Genomic DNA, 13,310 nt, shown 5'->3' on the forward strand with positions numbered 1-13,310 from the left:
GCAGGAGTCAGAAAACACCCTGTTACATCCAATCCTGCACTATAAGCGGTTACCTTATAAGTGGTCTCAATTTTAACTGTAGCGATAAACCTGTCCACTGATGAATGCCTTACAATACATGGGTGAATTGAGAGTAAACAAACTTGTGCTGGTGAACACAATGAAACCTTTGGAAAGGTGTGCCAGCTTTGACTGCCACGTAAAACTGTTTCTGGCACTTGACAGGGAAATGCAATTGTAATGAAATTTTCAACCTTATGAACTTGAAAGCAAGAACAGTGTCATTGAAAGTGGCAAACATCTGTGCAGTTTTGTGCAGACAACAGAAGGAACTGACCCCAGGTGTAGGCCTGACCCTGTTCAGTGAGCAGCACTGTGTGGCAAGCCGAGCAGCCAGAGAAGACGGCCTTGACCCGGTGCGGCCAGGCCAGCCGGTGGGGGCCCCACAGGTTGCGCTCCTGGGAGCCACCTGGACAATGATGACACTTCTAGAGCACTTGTTTTGTGCCAACAGACAACTTACAATGCTGCTGCACAATTCAGGTAAGTGGTGCCTACAAAGTGGTGGCAATCGTGTGTTTCTAGCTTCAGAAGCACTTTCGGCACATGATGCCCACAACACCATAGCCACTGAAATATGTTAAAAGGACACAAGTGAAAAACTATTTCATTCGTGTTAGTAAATTACCCAGCTACAATCCCAAAAACACCACTGTTACCACAAGAAGATAGCTTGGCACACCAGAGAAACTGCAATAGTAAAAGGCATACGGAGATGCTGCCTTGAAATGGATTCATCTGCTGGGACCCAGACTTCATTCTGTATCAGCAAGTTCTAAAGACTGAACACGTCAAGTTTAAGGAACTTTAACTGAATCAACGAGGCTTCAATAAGAAAAAATATTTTGAAATGGGTGACATTGCACTGCCAAAGCAGTGCTGGGATTTTGGTGCAAAATTCAAAAATGTATCTGACCTTCGTTTTTTTCTTTTGTGTGTTGTGTTGGGTTTAATGGCACATGAGCAACTACAGCTATCATGTATCAAACAATAGGCATAAATTCTTTAAAAAGTTGGGTGACCTCAGTGAATCCGTGTCTGGGCAAGAGCCCCCGGGGTCCCAACAAATTAACTAAAGACCTTGGCCTTCTCAGAGATGACAAGGTGGAGGAGGTGTTCTATAAAATGTAGTGAAGCTCACAGTGATGTTTTAAAGTTTTATGACAACAGCTGCTTTCTTTAAAAAACTAAAAACACACAACACACCAACAAGCGCATGTTTTCCTAAAATCAAAGCTGGGTGAAAAGGACTGTGTTCATTGTAAAACGGAGTACAAAACTTCTTCCTCAGTGTTTCAAGTTTTCTGCATGAAAGCAAGACATGGTTTACTGTTAGTTCATCTCCACATGTTTCACATTGGGGCCTGTCTTGCTTTGTTAGCATGAAGTTGTGTGTGTGTCCTATGCGAAGACGGCATAGGAGGAGGAGGAATAAACTTTTATTGTAGAACCAGCACTTTATGATGGCCGGGCCTAAGCCTCCCACAAAGGGACGTCGAGGGCTTGCCTCGCCGCCGCCTCGCGGGCGTGCTGGGTCGCCCAGGTTTGGTCGTCGAGGGTGGAGCTCCGCAGAGCCCCATGCATCCTCGACGAGAGAGTCGTGGTGTTAGTCTGTGAGTACTGTGCTGGGCACTCCCATAGCATATGCGTAAGCGTAGCCGGGTGAATTCCACAGCACCGGCAGTTGGGGGTAGTGTAGACGTCCGGAAATATAAGGTGGAGGCAGGCGGGTGAAGGGTACGTGTTTGTTTGTAGTAGACGCAGGGTGGTAGCCTGCGCCCGGCTGAACTTTGGGTGAGGCGGGCGGGAAGATTCGACGACTGAGGTAAAAGGCCTTAACGAGATCGTTATAAGTTGTCAGACTGTCCCTGGTGTCCAACTCATCTCCAGTGACTCCGGCGCGGTTGACTAGGCCTCGCGCAATGGAGTGGGTGACCTCATTGAGATTGGGGAGGTGTGGGTGGACAGGGCCCGCATGGGCCGGGATCCATGTTAGGGAGATTATGCTGTCTTTAGAGTGTGGTGCCTGGCAGAGGATCCGAAGAGCTTGGGGAGAAATACGGCCTTTGCTGAAGTTAGTAACGGCTGAGCGAGAGTCACACACTATGGTGTGAAAGGTGGGATCTAAAGTGGCCAGGGCAATGGCCACTTCTTCAGCCGTCTCGGCAGTGGGGGTAGTGACGCTGCAGGCGTGGTGTAGGACTCCATCGCGTGTGGCGACGGCCACAAATCGTGTGCCATGGGAGTATTGGGCTGCATCAACAAATGTGACGCCAGGTACGTGGGCAAGGGCTTTTATGATAGCTCCGGCCCGAGCTTGGCGCCGGGCCCTGTTATATTCAGGGTGCATATTTCTAGGGATAGGGTCTATGTAGATCCAGCTACGCATGTCGGACGGGATCGGTTGTTTGGGGCCCTGTTGCTGATGGTAGGTGAAGCCAAGTGTGGACAGAATAAAGCGCCCCGTTTCAGTAAGGGTGAGCCGTTCAAGCTGAGAGCGTTGTTGGGCTTCAATGAGTTCGGAAAGGTTGTTGTGAACTCCCAGTTGGTTGAAGAGTTCAGTGCTGGTGCAATGCGGGAGCCCAAGTGCTTGCTTGTAGACCCCTCGTATGAGGGTGTCGAGCCAAGGCGTTGGGGCCGTTGGTAGAGATGGTGAGACCGAGAACCCGGACACTAGGGACGTGTGGGATAGGACTGCCACCTTGAAGGCGTGGGTGATGGCATCACAGGGTCGGTGATCAGATTGGTGTTTGGGAGGGCGACCCCGCTGAATGGGCTTGTATAGCAGAAGCTCCGATTTAGCCGGCGAACAGCGCAGTCCGGTCCCTTGGAGATAGGCTTCAACCGCGTCAATTGACGTTTGGAGGGCTGATTCCACTTGACCATCACTGCCTCGGTACGACCAGATGGTGATGTCATCGGCATAGATGGTATGGTTGATATTGTCGACTTGCTGTAGTTGCTTGGCAAGGCCAATCATGACTAAGTTAAAGAGCATGGGAGAGATAACTGAACCTTGCGGGGTGCCTTTGCTGCCAAGGGGAAGCTGGTCTGATCGTAAATCCCCGGCCGAGAGGGTAGCCGTGCGATTGGAAAGAAAGTGACGGATGCAATTGTATGCTCGCTCTCCCAGGTGGAGGTTGGAGACCTGGTCAAGGATAGCTGCATGGGAAATGTTATCGAAGGCTTGAGTGAGGTCGAGTCCGAGGATGGCTTTCATGTTACGGGAAAGATAGTTTAGCACTTGATGTTTGAGCTGCAACATAGCGTCTTGAGTAGAAAGGTGAGGGCGAAATCCAATGATGGTGTGGGGATAGAGAGAGTTGTCCTCGAGGTGACTGTTGATGCGTGCTAAGAAGGCGTGTTCCATCACCTTGCCTACGCATGAAGTGAGGGAGATGGGTATTAAGTTATTGAGGTTAGATGGTTTGCCAGGCTTTGGGATTAGGATAACGCTGGCAGTCTTCCAGGCGGCTAGAAGGGCACCACTGCGCCAGCAATCGTTGATGTAGTCAGTCAGATGGGACACGGACTCGTCATCGAGATTGCGAAGGCTTTTGTTAGTGACCCCGTCTGGCCCTGGAGCAGAACGACCGTTAAGCTTGCGTAGAGCGGCATGTATTTCAGATACGCTGAAATCGGCGTCTAGTGTAGAGTTGGGGCTACCGATGTAATTGGTGTGTGGACTGACTTGAACCCTAGAGATATATCTGGTCCAGAGGTAGTCAAGCACCTGTTGCGGACCTTGCTTAAGGGTCTCCGTATAAAGGAGCTTCTGCAGCCGATCCTGTTGGGTGGTGCGGGTGGTGGTATTATCAAGCAGATGTTTGAGGAGTTTCCATGAGGAAGGGCGATGAAGTTGTCCATCCACCGTGTTACACAGCTCAGTCCTTTGTTGGCGGCTGAGGGTCTGACAATGCTCCTCGATGGCTGTGTTCAGTTTGGAGATCTTACTTCTGAGGCGATGGTTTAGGCGCTGCCCCTTCCATCGAGCTAGGATGGAGGCTTTAGCCTCCAGGAGATGGGCGAGGCGGCTATCCATGCGTTCAACTGAGGCATCTGTAGTTACCACCCGAGTGGCCGTTTGAACATCAGTGCGTAGCGCTTGCATCCAGGTGTTAATGTCCGTAATGCCTTCTGCTGAGGTAGAACCTATGCGTATTTTTCGAAAAACATCCCAGTCGGTAATGGTGAATACTTGAGTGGGGGCAGGGGCGGCAGCGAGTTGGGGTAAAGAGAGAGCAAGGATATAATGGTCGCTGCCGAGGTCTTGCTGGGTATTGGTCCAGTGTGCATTGTTGATATGTTTGATGAAGGTGAGGTCGGGGGTAGAGTCCCGGGTAGTGGAAGTACCGAGGCGTGTAGGAAAGGAGGGATCCGTGATGAGCGTAAGGCCTAAGTCGTGGTAATCTTGCCAGAGGTTGCGAGCTGCAGCTTCCGTGCGAACGTAGCCCCAGCCTGTATGGGCGAGGTTGAAATCACCGCCGATGAGTAGGGGGTGCGTTCCAGATACGTGAAGAGCCTTCTTAAAGAGGGTGAGGAAGCGACACCTTGCTTTATCCTAGGGGCTATTGTAAATGTTCAGAAGGAAGATGCATTCTTTCCGTTTACGATTGGGAATTAATTCGAGGAATAGATGTTCGATGTGAGGACTATTGAGATCATGTTCAATAACAGGAATACGACGCCGTACTAGGGTGGAGACCCGGCGAAGAGGGTGGGTGGTATGGAAGGTTTGATAACCGGGGAGCGTGGTCGGGGCGTTGTTGGTTTCTTGAAGTAGGATAGCATCCGGGCGGTGGGTATGTTGGCGTAGGTATTGATTGAGTACCGGTTGTTTATGGTGAAAGCCTCGGCAGTTCCACTGCCAAATGAGGGCGTCTTGATTAGTGTGAGCCATGATGGGAGATGGTGGATGTCGCCTTCAGCGTACCGGAAGGGTCGCAGACGGGGGCGGCATGGCTAGGAGGCGTGAGAATATGAGTTTCCAGGTTGGTCACGCGTTGGACAATACCAATGAAGGCTTGCTGGATGGAGTCCAGTGCATGTTGGAAAGTGCTAATAGTTGTTTGAAGTGAGATGAGCATGTCTTTAACTTCAGAGCGGACCTGGCCCGTGGCTCCATCTTGCAGGGCTCTCTTCTTGGGGGCGGGAGTCGAAGGGGCCTCCTGACTAGGGGCAGGGACGTTCTGTGCGATAGGTGTAGGGGCTGGTGTTTGGGACTGTTTGAGGTCTCTAACCTCCTCCGAGAGTTTAGTTAGGAGATCGCGTAGGATGGCGTTCTCGCGCTTAAGCTTAGCTATTTCTGGGTTTTCTGGTGAAAGAGGAGGGTAGGTGACTTGTGTGTTGGCGATCCTACGACCCTCTCGCGAGGTGCCCATGAGAGCGTCTGCGAAGCTCACCTTGCTGTTGTTGGTAGATGTGATACGTGAAGCCAATGCAGACCGGGATCTGGAGCGTTGTTGCCTGGATCGAGATAGAGTTCTGGAGCGGGAACGGCTTCCCCTTGACGGTGTGCGGGAGCGTGGCCTGGTTCTGGTGCTGAGGGTGGAGGAGCCGGCTTGTTTATAGGTGGCTTGGCTGGTTGTTCGTCGTTCTCCGATACGCTTGCGGATCACGTACGGGGTTTTATATCGAGCGGCACAGCTTTTGTCCGTGGTGAGATGGGGACCACCACAGAGCGAGCACTTAGGGTTACAGTTATGGTCGGCGGGGGGGTTGCGGACACCGCAGCCCCGGCATATCTTGTTATTTGGGTAGGGACAAACGTCCATACGGTGTCCGAGGCGGCCACACTGGTAACAAATGTCAATTTGCTTCCGATATAGTGAACATGGGAGTAACGTGGAACCATAGCGGACCTGATAAGGCACATCCAGTCCGTCAAAAGCGATGATCACTGTTGTAGTAGAAGCGATGTGCTTGGCTGCCAAGGCTGTCGGGTTTCGGGCAGTGACAATTTCGTTGTGGATCTGCTGGGGAGTCTCCGTGAGTGGGATCCCATGGATGACCCCCTTCGTCGTGTGCTCAGCTGCGGTTTCGTATGCATTGACCTCGTGGTTGACGCCGTTCACATGGATAGAGCGGATGCGAGCGTACCGGTCTGCATAGTCCGGGCGAGGTGTGCTGATGACAACGAAGACAGCGAAGACGGCATAGAATCACTTTTTTTCAAACGTTGCTGGTGAGTGCAAGATTCCCATTCGCCTAACACGGGCTTCAACGAGTGTAGTTTGTTGTTTACTTCATGTTCCAAGCAGACTGTCATTTTCCCCTTATAATGTATTAACTTCATGAAGTCCTAAGGAGGCATATTTATTTTCTTGATTTGTTTGTGTTGAGCGTGTGCCGCGCATATGTCGGCTCTCTCATTGCCACTAAGTTCAATGTGGCTTGTAACCCAGCATAATTTGATGTTCTGCCCTTGTCTGGCGGCTTTTATTAAATTGTGTATAATGTCCCCCAATAGCGGTATGACTGCATTTCTAGAGTAAAGACCTCCGAGTATACTTAGGGAGTCTGTGTATATGTACAATATTATTTATGAGGTTCTCCTTTACTATTTTCTCTACGGCTATAGAAATCGCATAACATTCAGCAGTGAAGATGTATGCACACTACGGAAGTCTTAATGTTTCTTCCCAGTTCCCTTGAACCACTGCACTTCCAACCTGACCAGCTGCTTTCGAATTATCAGTATACAAGCCCGTGAAACTGCTGTATTTTTCCTCTAGTGCAAGAAATTCCTGAACAATGTGCAGGCTGTGGGGGCAGTAGATCATGTCTGGGGGCCATGCCAGCTAATGTGTCCACTAGTTTGCGGTTTGTTGCTGAATATTATTCTGGAAGGACATTTTGTTACCAAGTGGATAGCAAATGTGTTTTCGTAGAGAGAGTACCTTAAGAATATATGCACAGATTAGAGTGGCTCTTCTGCTTTCTACATAAGGGCTGACTGTAGGAGACTGGGTCTCAGACTGGATCTACTGGGTCTCAGACTGGATCTACTGGGTCTAATTTCTTTAACTATGATGGTCTTGCTGAACCATACACTATACCGCCATAATCCGAGGAGGAACACACCAAACAGCGATAAATGTACAGACCCACAGTGTTTACATGACAGTAGAGAGTTTTATTTTAGGGGACACAAGCGGCTTGCGTAGGCAAGAACTAGGGGTGACTGTATTGTGCATGCGTCTACTTGCGTACCTGGGTTGTTAGGGCGGCTGAAAACATCGCTGCCCCTAAGAGGTCACGTTACTTGCGGTGTACGAGAACTTATGAGAAGCGAGACCAGCCAAGACAAGCCGCCCATCCCGCCACACAGACGGAGAACATGGCTGCACCGGTGAGGACATGTGCATTTCCCGACTGATGTGCTAAAGAAGCTGGCCCCAGAGCAACGGTGTCACCGCAACGGTGGCACGTCAAAATTTGCAGGAGGCTCTAAATAAACAGAACACCGACCACAACAGATTATGCTGCACGAGTCACCTAACTACAGTTCACCATACATATGTTTGGATTACTTCAGCTCAGCCTCAGTTGCAACAAGGCGCGTAGATAATATAAATCTTTTGCCTAGTGTCGACAGACATCGTTTTTATATATATTAGCTGCTTTTAATAAAAATTGCTTAATCTCTTTACTTCGTATGCTTGATTTCATATTTTAAAAAATGATAACGCAGCAACCATCAGACACTGATGGCGCTGTGAGCACATGCGACCTTAGTGAGGCTTGCGTTTGGGGTCACTAACATATAACTTGTTTCTGCTTGCGTACCCAATAGCAAACGCACCCAAGCGCTAGGGGGCCCCAACGCCTTGCGTTCCCTAAATTAAAACTCTCTAGTGCCTTGAGTGATTGAGAAGCTTTCTTTCTAAGGCTGCCTATGTGTGGCAAGAATCTGAGCATTTTGTCAAGTTATGCCTAAAATATGTTTTTCTTTATCTACGGAAAGTATGGTAAACATAGGACAAGTGTATGCAAAAACCACTCGCAAATAAAATTTACTGAAATTGTGCAAAAGATCATCAAAAAAAAGAAAAGAAAAAGTCAACCGCTGATGACATCTACACTTAGAAAAGAAGCTGCTAATCAATCTCAGGTGGAATGTTTTCCTTGTTATTTCTGAATAACAATTATTCCATGCCAAATGCCCTAGGCCAAAGCTCAACTCTCTCCAATTTCCGTTTCTAAAAATATAGCCTATTAGTACTACACTAGAGAAAGGCACTTCTAAAATATTTTTTGCAACTGTCCTCCTTAGTGGCATTTAAATTTCACAACAAAAGGCAATACTGACAAACAAGGAAATATTGGGAACACTGATCTTAATCTCATGAGTACAAGCCATTTGATAGGTAATTTAGTGAAATTACACTGATATGTGTACACTGTTATAGGCCTTGATCTTAATTTTGATCTCCTGTCAAAGCAAAATGCACAATCTGCAATATCCTAAACAGAAACATTAACTTTGTTCACTGTCATTTTATTACCTGACAATGGTACTCGTATATATAAGTAATTGACTAAGAATGCTTTGGCAATCAACTCGCACAAAATATGATAATACAGTTCCAAATTTGAGAAAATCTTTCAGTGTGCTGTGACGCAGTTCTTCCTAAGCCATTTCATTTTCCAACTTCATCCTGTATGCGGGTATGTGTTCGAGGGACCTTGCGGCAGAGTATGCTACATGTGAGAACATTCTCAGGTTAACACTACTGTTGCTGATGTTGAGTTAAATGAAAGATATATATATATATGTCTGCGATCTCAAAAAGAGTGAAAGAACAGCTAATCTGAGGACTGGCGGTCTACACACAATGTTGCATCCTCCACCACGGCTGACACTGGGTGCTGTGACAAATGTCGCCACCGAGACATACATTTAGGCAGGGCTTTGCACCCTTGGCTTTTCCACTGCATAGCTTGTGGTGCATTAATGGAGACGAAAGGAGAGAGAAAGCCACTCACCAGTGGAATAACTACATCTAACCCTGCTTATACTTAATAAATTAGAAAAAATTTTTGCGGCAGGAGATTCACAAGGCAACATACTCGAATAACGAGGTCATTCCATGATTAGTTCGAAAAGTGTTTCAGGGCCCCCTTTAGTATAATCCCCTCTTTGGTCAGTTTTGGTGTCCTTTCTACTGCATTGTGATGTCATGTCACAGTATGGGTCATGTGAAAGCAGGACTTTGCAATGTTTTGACACTCTCTCCGGCTCACTCACCACTCTGTTGCTATGTCAGCTCTCACAACTAGTAGCAGCATACAAGGCAACCAAGTGAGCTGGAGGAAGCACAAAACCGTGTTGCACTCCCACGTGACTACACACTGCAATATAATGTCACAAAAGAGTATCCTCCTGGGAATGAAACCAAAACTTGCCATCGAAAGCCTGCTATATTAAATTATTTATTGCGCTCCGAGGTTTTCCACTACATTTACTAAGGTTTAGAGGTCTAGGACTCTCCTTTCACCAAAAAAATATTTTTCCAATAAATTTGTTGGAAGTAGAGTGCTATGGTTTTTATCTCGGTCTGTGTATCTAGTGCTCTTAGACTGAACAATGCAATTCCTAGCATGCGTTGTGCAATGGCACACATCAAAGTATTCCTAGGGGCCGCGAGAACGTCTGAAAAATCGGCCAGTTGGAAAAAATTAATGCTTGTCTTTTATTGCATTTAAAGGCTCAAACTGCCCCGGCACATTGGAAAAAGCTCTGAAGGCATGTCGGTAAACATATTAGGCATACCGGTGCTTGTACTGCGTCAGGAGATACCGGGTACACGCGTGTATAATTCAGGAATACATACTGTGTCCCGTGGCAATAGCCCCTTCCCATGTTTATGCTTCACCGCAATACTTTTGTGCATGCTTCGCCAAGTAACATTTATGTAGAGAGGCGAAGCTGACTTTCAGGAACCAGCATTATGCAACGCACCGTGCTTTCCGAGCCTCGAAGCCAATCGCGAGGACCACAAAAGCTACCGGTGCCATTGCTGACAGCGGCAAATTCTTTCAATTAAAAACACGACACCCAATGGCAAGAAGCTTAATAGCGAACGTTGAAGCAACTAGGCCTATCAAGGCCATAGTGGTGGCTACAGCTGCCAGCAGCTCTGCGTGCGAGAGTGCCAGTTCAAGGCGGCCAGGTAATCAAAACCACAGCATTGTGGCTTTTATTATTGCTGTTTTGGACTTGCGGTCACGGCAAAAAGTCTGGAAAATCAAATGGCAAAGGGTTCTTGAGTCCGAAATTTCAGATGTGCTAATATACATTGACTCTATGGGGTACGTGGTGTACCGCAAAGCTGTCCAAATTATTGGGCATCCGGAAAGTCGGTCATTGACTGTACCCTGGCAACTCCTCCAGCCAATGGCAGGGTGTCAAAAACGATTTGTTACGATTCCTTGTTACTCGAGCCAGCAGTACCGCGACTTTCGTTCCCTTTAAGTAAAATTCCCCGAGTTTTCCCAGACTACTCAACATCCCCGAGAATTCCCTGTTTTCTCGGTTGGTAGACACCCTGGTTATGTCTTTGTATACTTGATGCGCATCTATCCGCTGCTTCATTACCTGGTATCCCAAGATGGCTTGGAAACCAGCAAAACCTAATTGATCTACTATATTTGTTAGACGTTATGTTTAAAACGTCACCTAACAAGGGTTCACATTTGGATTTCACGTGTAGAGCCTTCTGTGTGCTTAAGGAACTAGTGTATATGACTGTGTCTTTGTGTTTGTCAGCGTTCTTTTGTACTACAGTCCATATTGTGTAGACTTCGCCTGTGTGGGTGATGACAACGTGTGGTGTTCCTTGGCACAGGAGCCAGTTATGGCCAAAGAGTGCCATGACACATGGTAATGTTAACAATGTATTGCAGATGGCATGGGCAATGAATTTGTCATGGTAAATGTGACATGGCTGTAAAAGGGCCTAAACACTCGCTGTAAATGGCGTAAGACATATAGGTAGTAAAATATTTGACCCCGACTAGTTAGTGATGTGGGCTATGGCAATTAGGTTTCATTAAAAACATGATGCAACAAAACATAACAGTGACACAAGAGCTTCAGAAGAGCTCTTGCATACAAGGGCTGTTAATCATGTGCTAAAATTACCTGGCCAAATGACTTTCAGGGTGTCTATTTTATCTAAAAACTCTAAGACGATTTGCTGATCAAATAGCGGTTCATTGCTAAAATTTTTTTTTTTCACGCATGTGCCTACGTGTGCGCTCAAGCCGAAGGATCTGCTTCGATCGAAGTCAACAAAATAGATACCCTTCATTTCATAGCACTTAAGTATATATACAGGTGAGATTACTTGTGGCACCATCCAGAAACAAAATGTTACAATTCACAATATTGGCTCTGGCCCAAACAATTCGTGCCGCTGCTGCTGTGTCAGGAGCACCAGCTCTTGCCACTAGCATTGTTGCTGCCGTGCACCTCTCCGGTAAACCAAAATTGCAAGAAGTTTTTGGACAAGTTAGAACTCTATTACAGGGCTTTACTGGCAAGCATGCTAAATAGGCAAAGCAAACTAGGTGCAGGGGAGGATGTGAAGGGCACTCTATCGCTTCAAGAAACACTACTTTGCAACAGTTCTGATCTGCTTTAAAACTTCTCATTACAAAATATGATTAGTCCTGTAAGTGCAGTGCTATATATACATAGTAATGCTACGAATAGTTCAGAACCAATTGAAGCTGAGTAACCTGTTCGCATGCAGGATTTTCAGAACAATGACAAGCAGTAACAAAATGAACTACCAGACATTTGCAGCATTAAGTGCAACGCACGAGAGAGGGACACAGAGCTTGGCAAGAACAATAAAAGAAGAGAAGCGAGGGCTCAGAAGTACTAGTCCCGCAAGAACTGACCTCACTGTTTTCCAATACATTTCTAGTCGACGGGGAAAACTGGCTAATCATCCTCCCTAGGTCCGAAAATAGGTCAACAAAGAACCGAAACACTATTGTTATTGTAGCGTGAGTATATGTACTTCGGAAGTACTGCGGTACAGCCGTGTGTTTGGGGTGTTGGCATGCGAACATGGATAACATTTTAGCGCCAGCAGACAAGCAAAGCGTTTGGGTCATGAAACCTGGGCATGGCGGTCAATCTCATTTTATACGGGTGTCACACGGCGCATTTCTGATCGCGATTGGTTCCTTTGCGCAAGCTGCGCGAGGGGGCCAATCACAGTGGAGAATTTCGATCTGGATCGGGCATGATCGCGATCGAAAGTGCCGTGTGACACCGGTATTATCAGATTGGGTACGGAAGCATAGGGATCACACCAAATAACGTAGCTTAAGGAGTCCCTTCCTCCCCTCCCCCCCCAACCACCACAAGAAAAGAAAAATAATCATAATTATAAAAAAAGACATCAAACAAGTATTTTGATTTGTAACTTCATAACGCCTTCCAATGTTCAAAGGCGAGGATCATCAGCCACCGCAGTTCGCACCCTATGCACGTGAGTATGTCACGGCTTGACTGACTGCGCCATGGCGCACAAAGGCCACTCACCGGCGGCGGCCGCCTTCTGCTTGTCTTTGGGTCTGCGGCCGATCGTGTCCCAGTTGGTGCCCCCGGTGAAGAGCAGCGTGCCGGCACAGCCCGTGGCCTCGACGCGCTGCGCCGAGAGCGATGTTCACGCGCTGGCCATAGCCGACAGAAAAGGAGACACTCACGAATCCGCGCTTGGCCTTGTCAGCGGCGTCGGCGGCGGCGTCCGGACCGTCGCCGTTGGGACGCGCGTCGTCCGCCTGCTCGCCATTGTCGGCCCCGGCTGCCGGTGTACCCGCCTCGTCGTCGAGTCGCGGTCGCTTTGCCTCGCTCGCCGCTTCGCCGTCCATGTTCACGTCTGCGCTGCTGCCGTGCCGCCGCGACCGTTATTATGCCCCTACCAAAGGAGAGGACGACGCGATGAGCCCGCTCCGGTGGTCGTTGGAAATAGGCCGCACCAGGTGGCCGCACGGATGGACAACGGAGTGATGTCGACCGCTCGACGGCTTTGCGATCGCGTTATCTTGCGTCTTAACGCACGCATGGACGCGTTTATATTTTTTGTATTCGCAAGGGGCCTCCGAGGCTTGTATCGACAACTTCCTTATCGTACGGCTTTCCGGTGAGCAGTAGGTCGGTGTTTTTTCTTTTTGCCTCGCAGAAAGCATATTATTATCTGTATGCACATAATCAAGCACATGATGCGATT

General features: G+C 48.0%; 1 protein-coding gene across 1 annotated transcript in view; it reads right to left on the reverse strand.

Annotated features, from left to right (window-relative positions):
• The window catches only part of LOC142576613 (protein RCC2-like), a 73,033-nt gene extending 59,724 nt beyond the window's left edge, over window positions 1-13,309 (reverse strand). The window contains exons 1-3 of the mRNA XM_075686814.1: window positions 12,787-13,309; window positions 12,623-12,728; window positions 338-469 (exon numbers count right to left, since the gene is read on the reverse strand). Of these exons, the coding sequence (XP_075542929.1) occupies window positions 338-469; window positions 12,623-12,728; window positions 12,787-12,951 (403 nt within the window). The 5' untranslated portion in view covers window positions 12,952-13,309. The remainder of the gene's footprint in view (window positions 1-337; window positions 470-12,622; window positions 12,729-12,786) is intronic.
• Window position 13,310: the final 1 nt, after the last annotated feature.

Source organism: Dermacentor variabilis, chromosome 3 (assembly GCF_050947875.1).
Source record: "Dermacentor variabilis isolate Ectoservices chromosome 3, ASM5094787v1, whole genome shotgun sequence".
NCBI lineage: Eukaryota > Metazoa > Arthropoda > Arachnida > Ixodida > Ixodidae > Dermacentor > Dermacentor variabilis.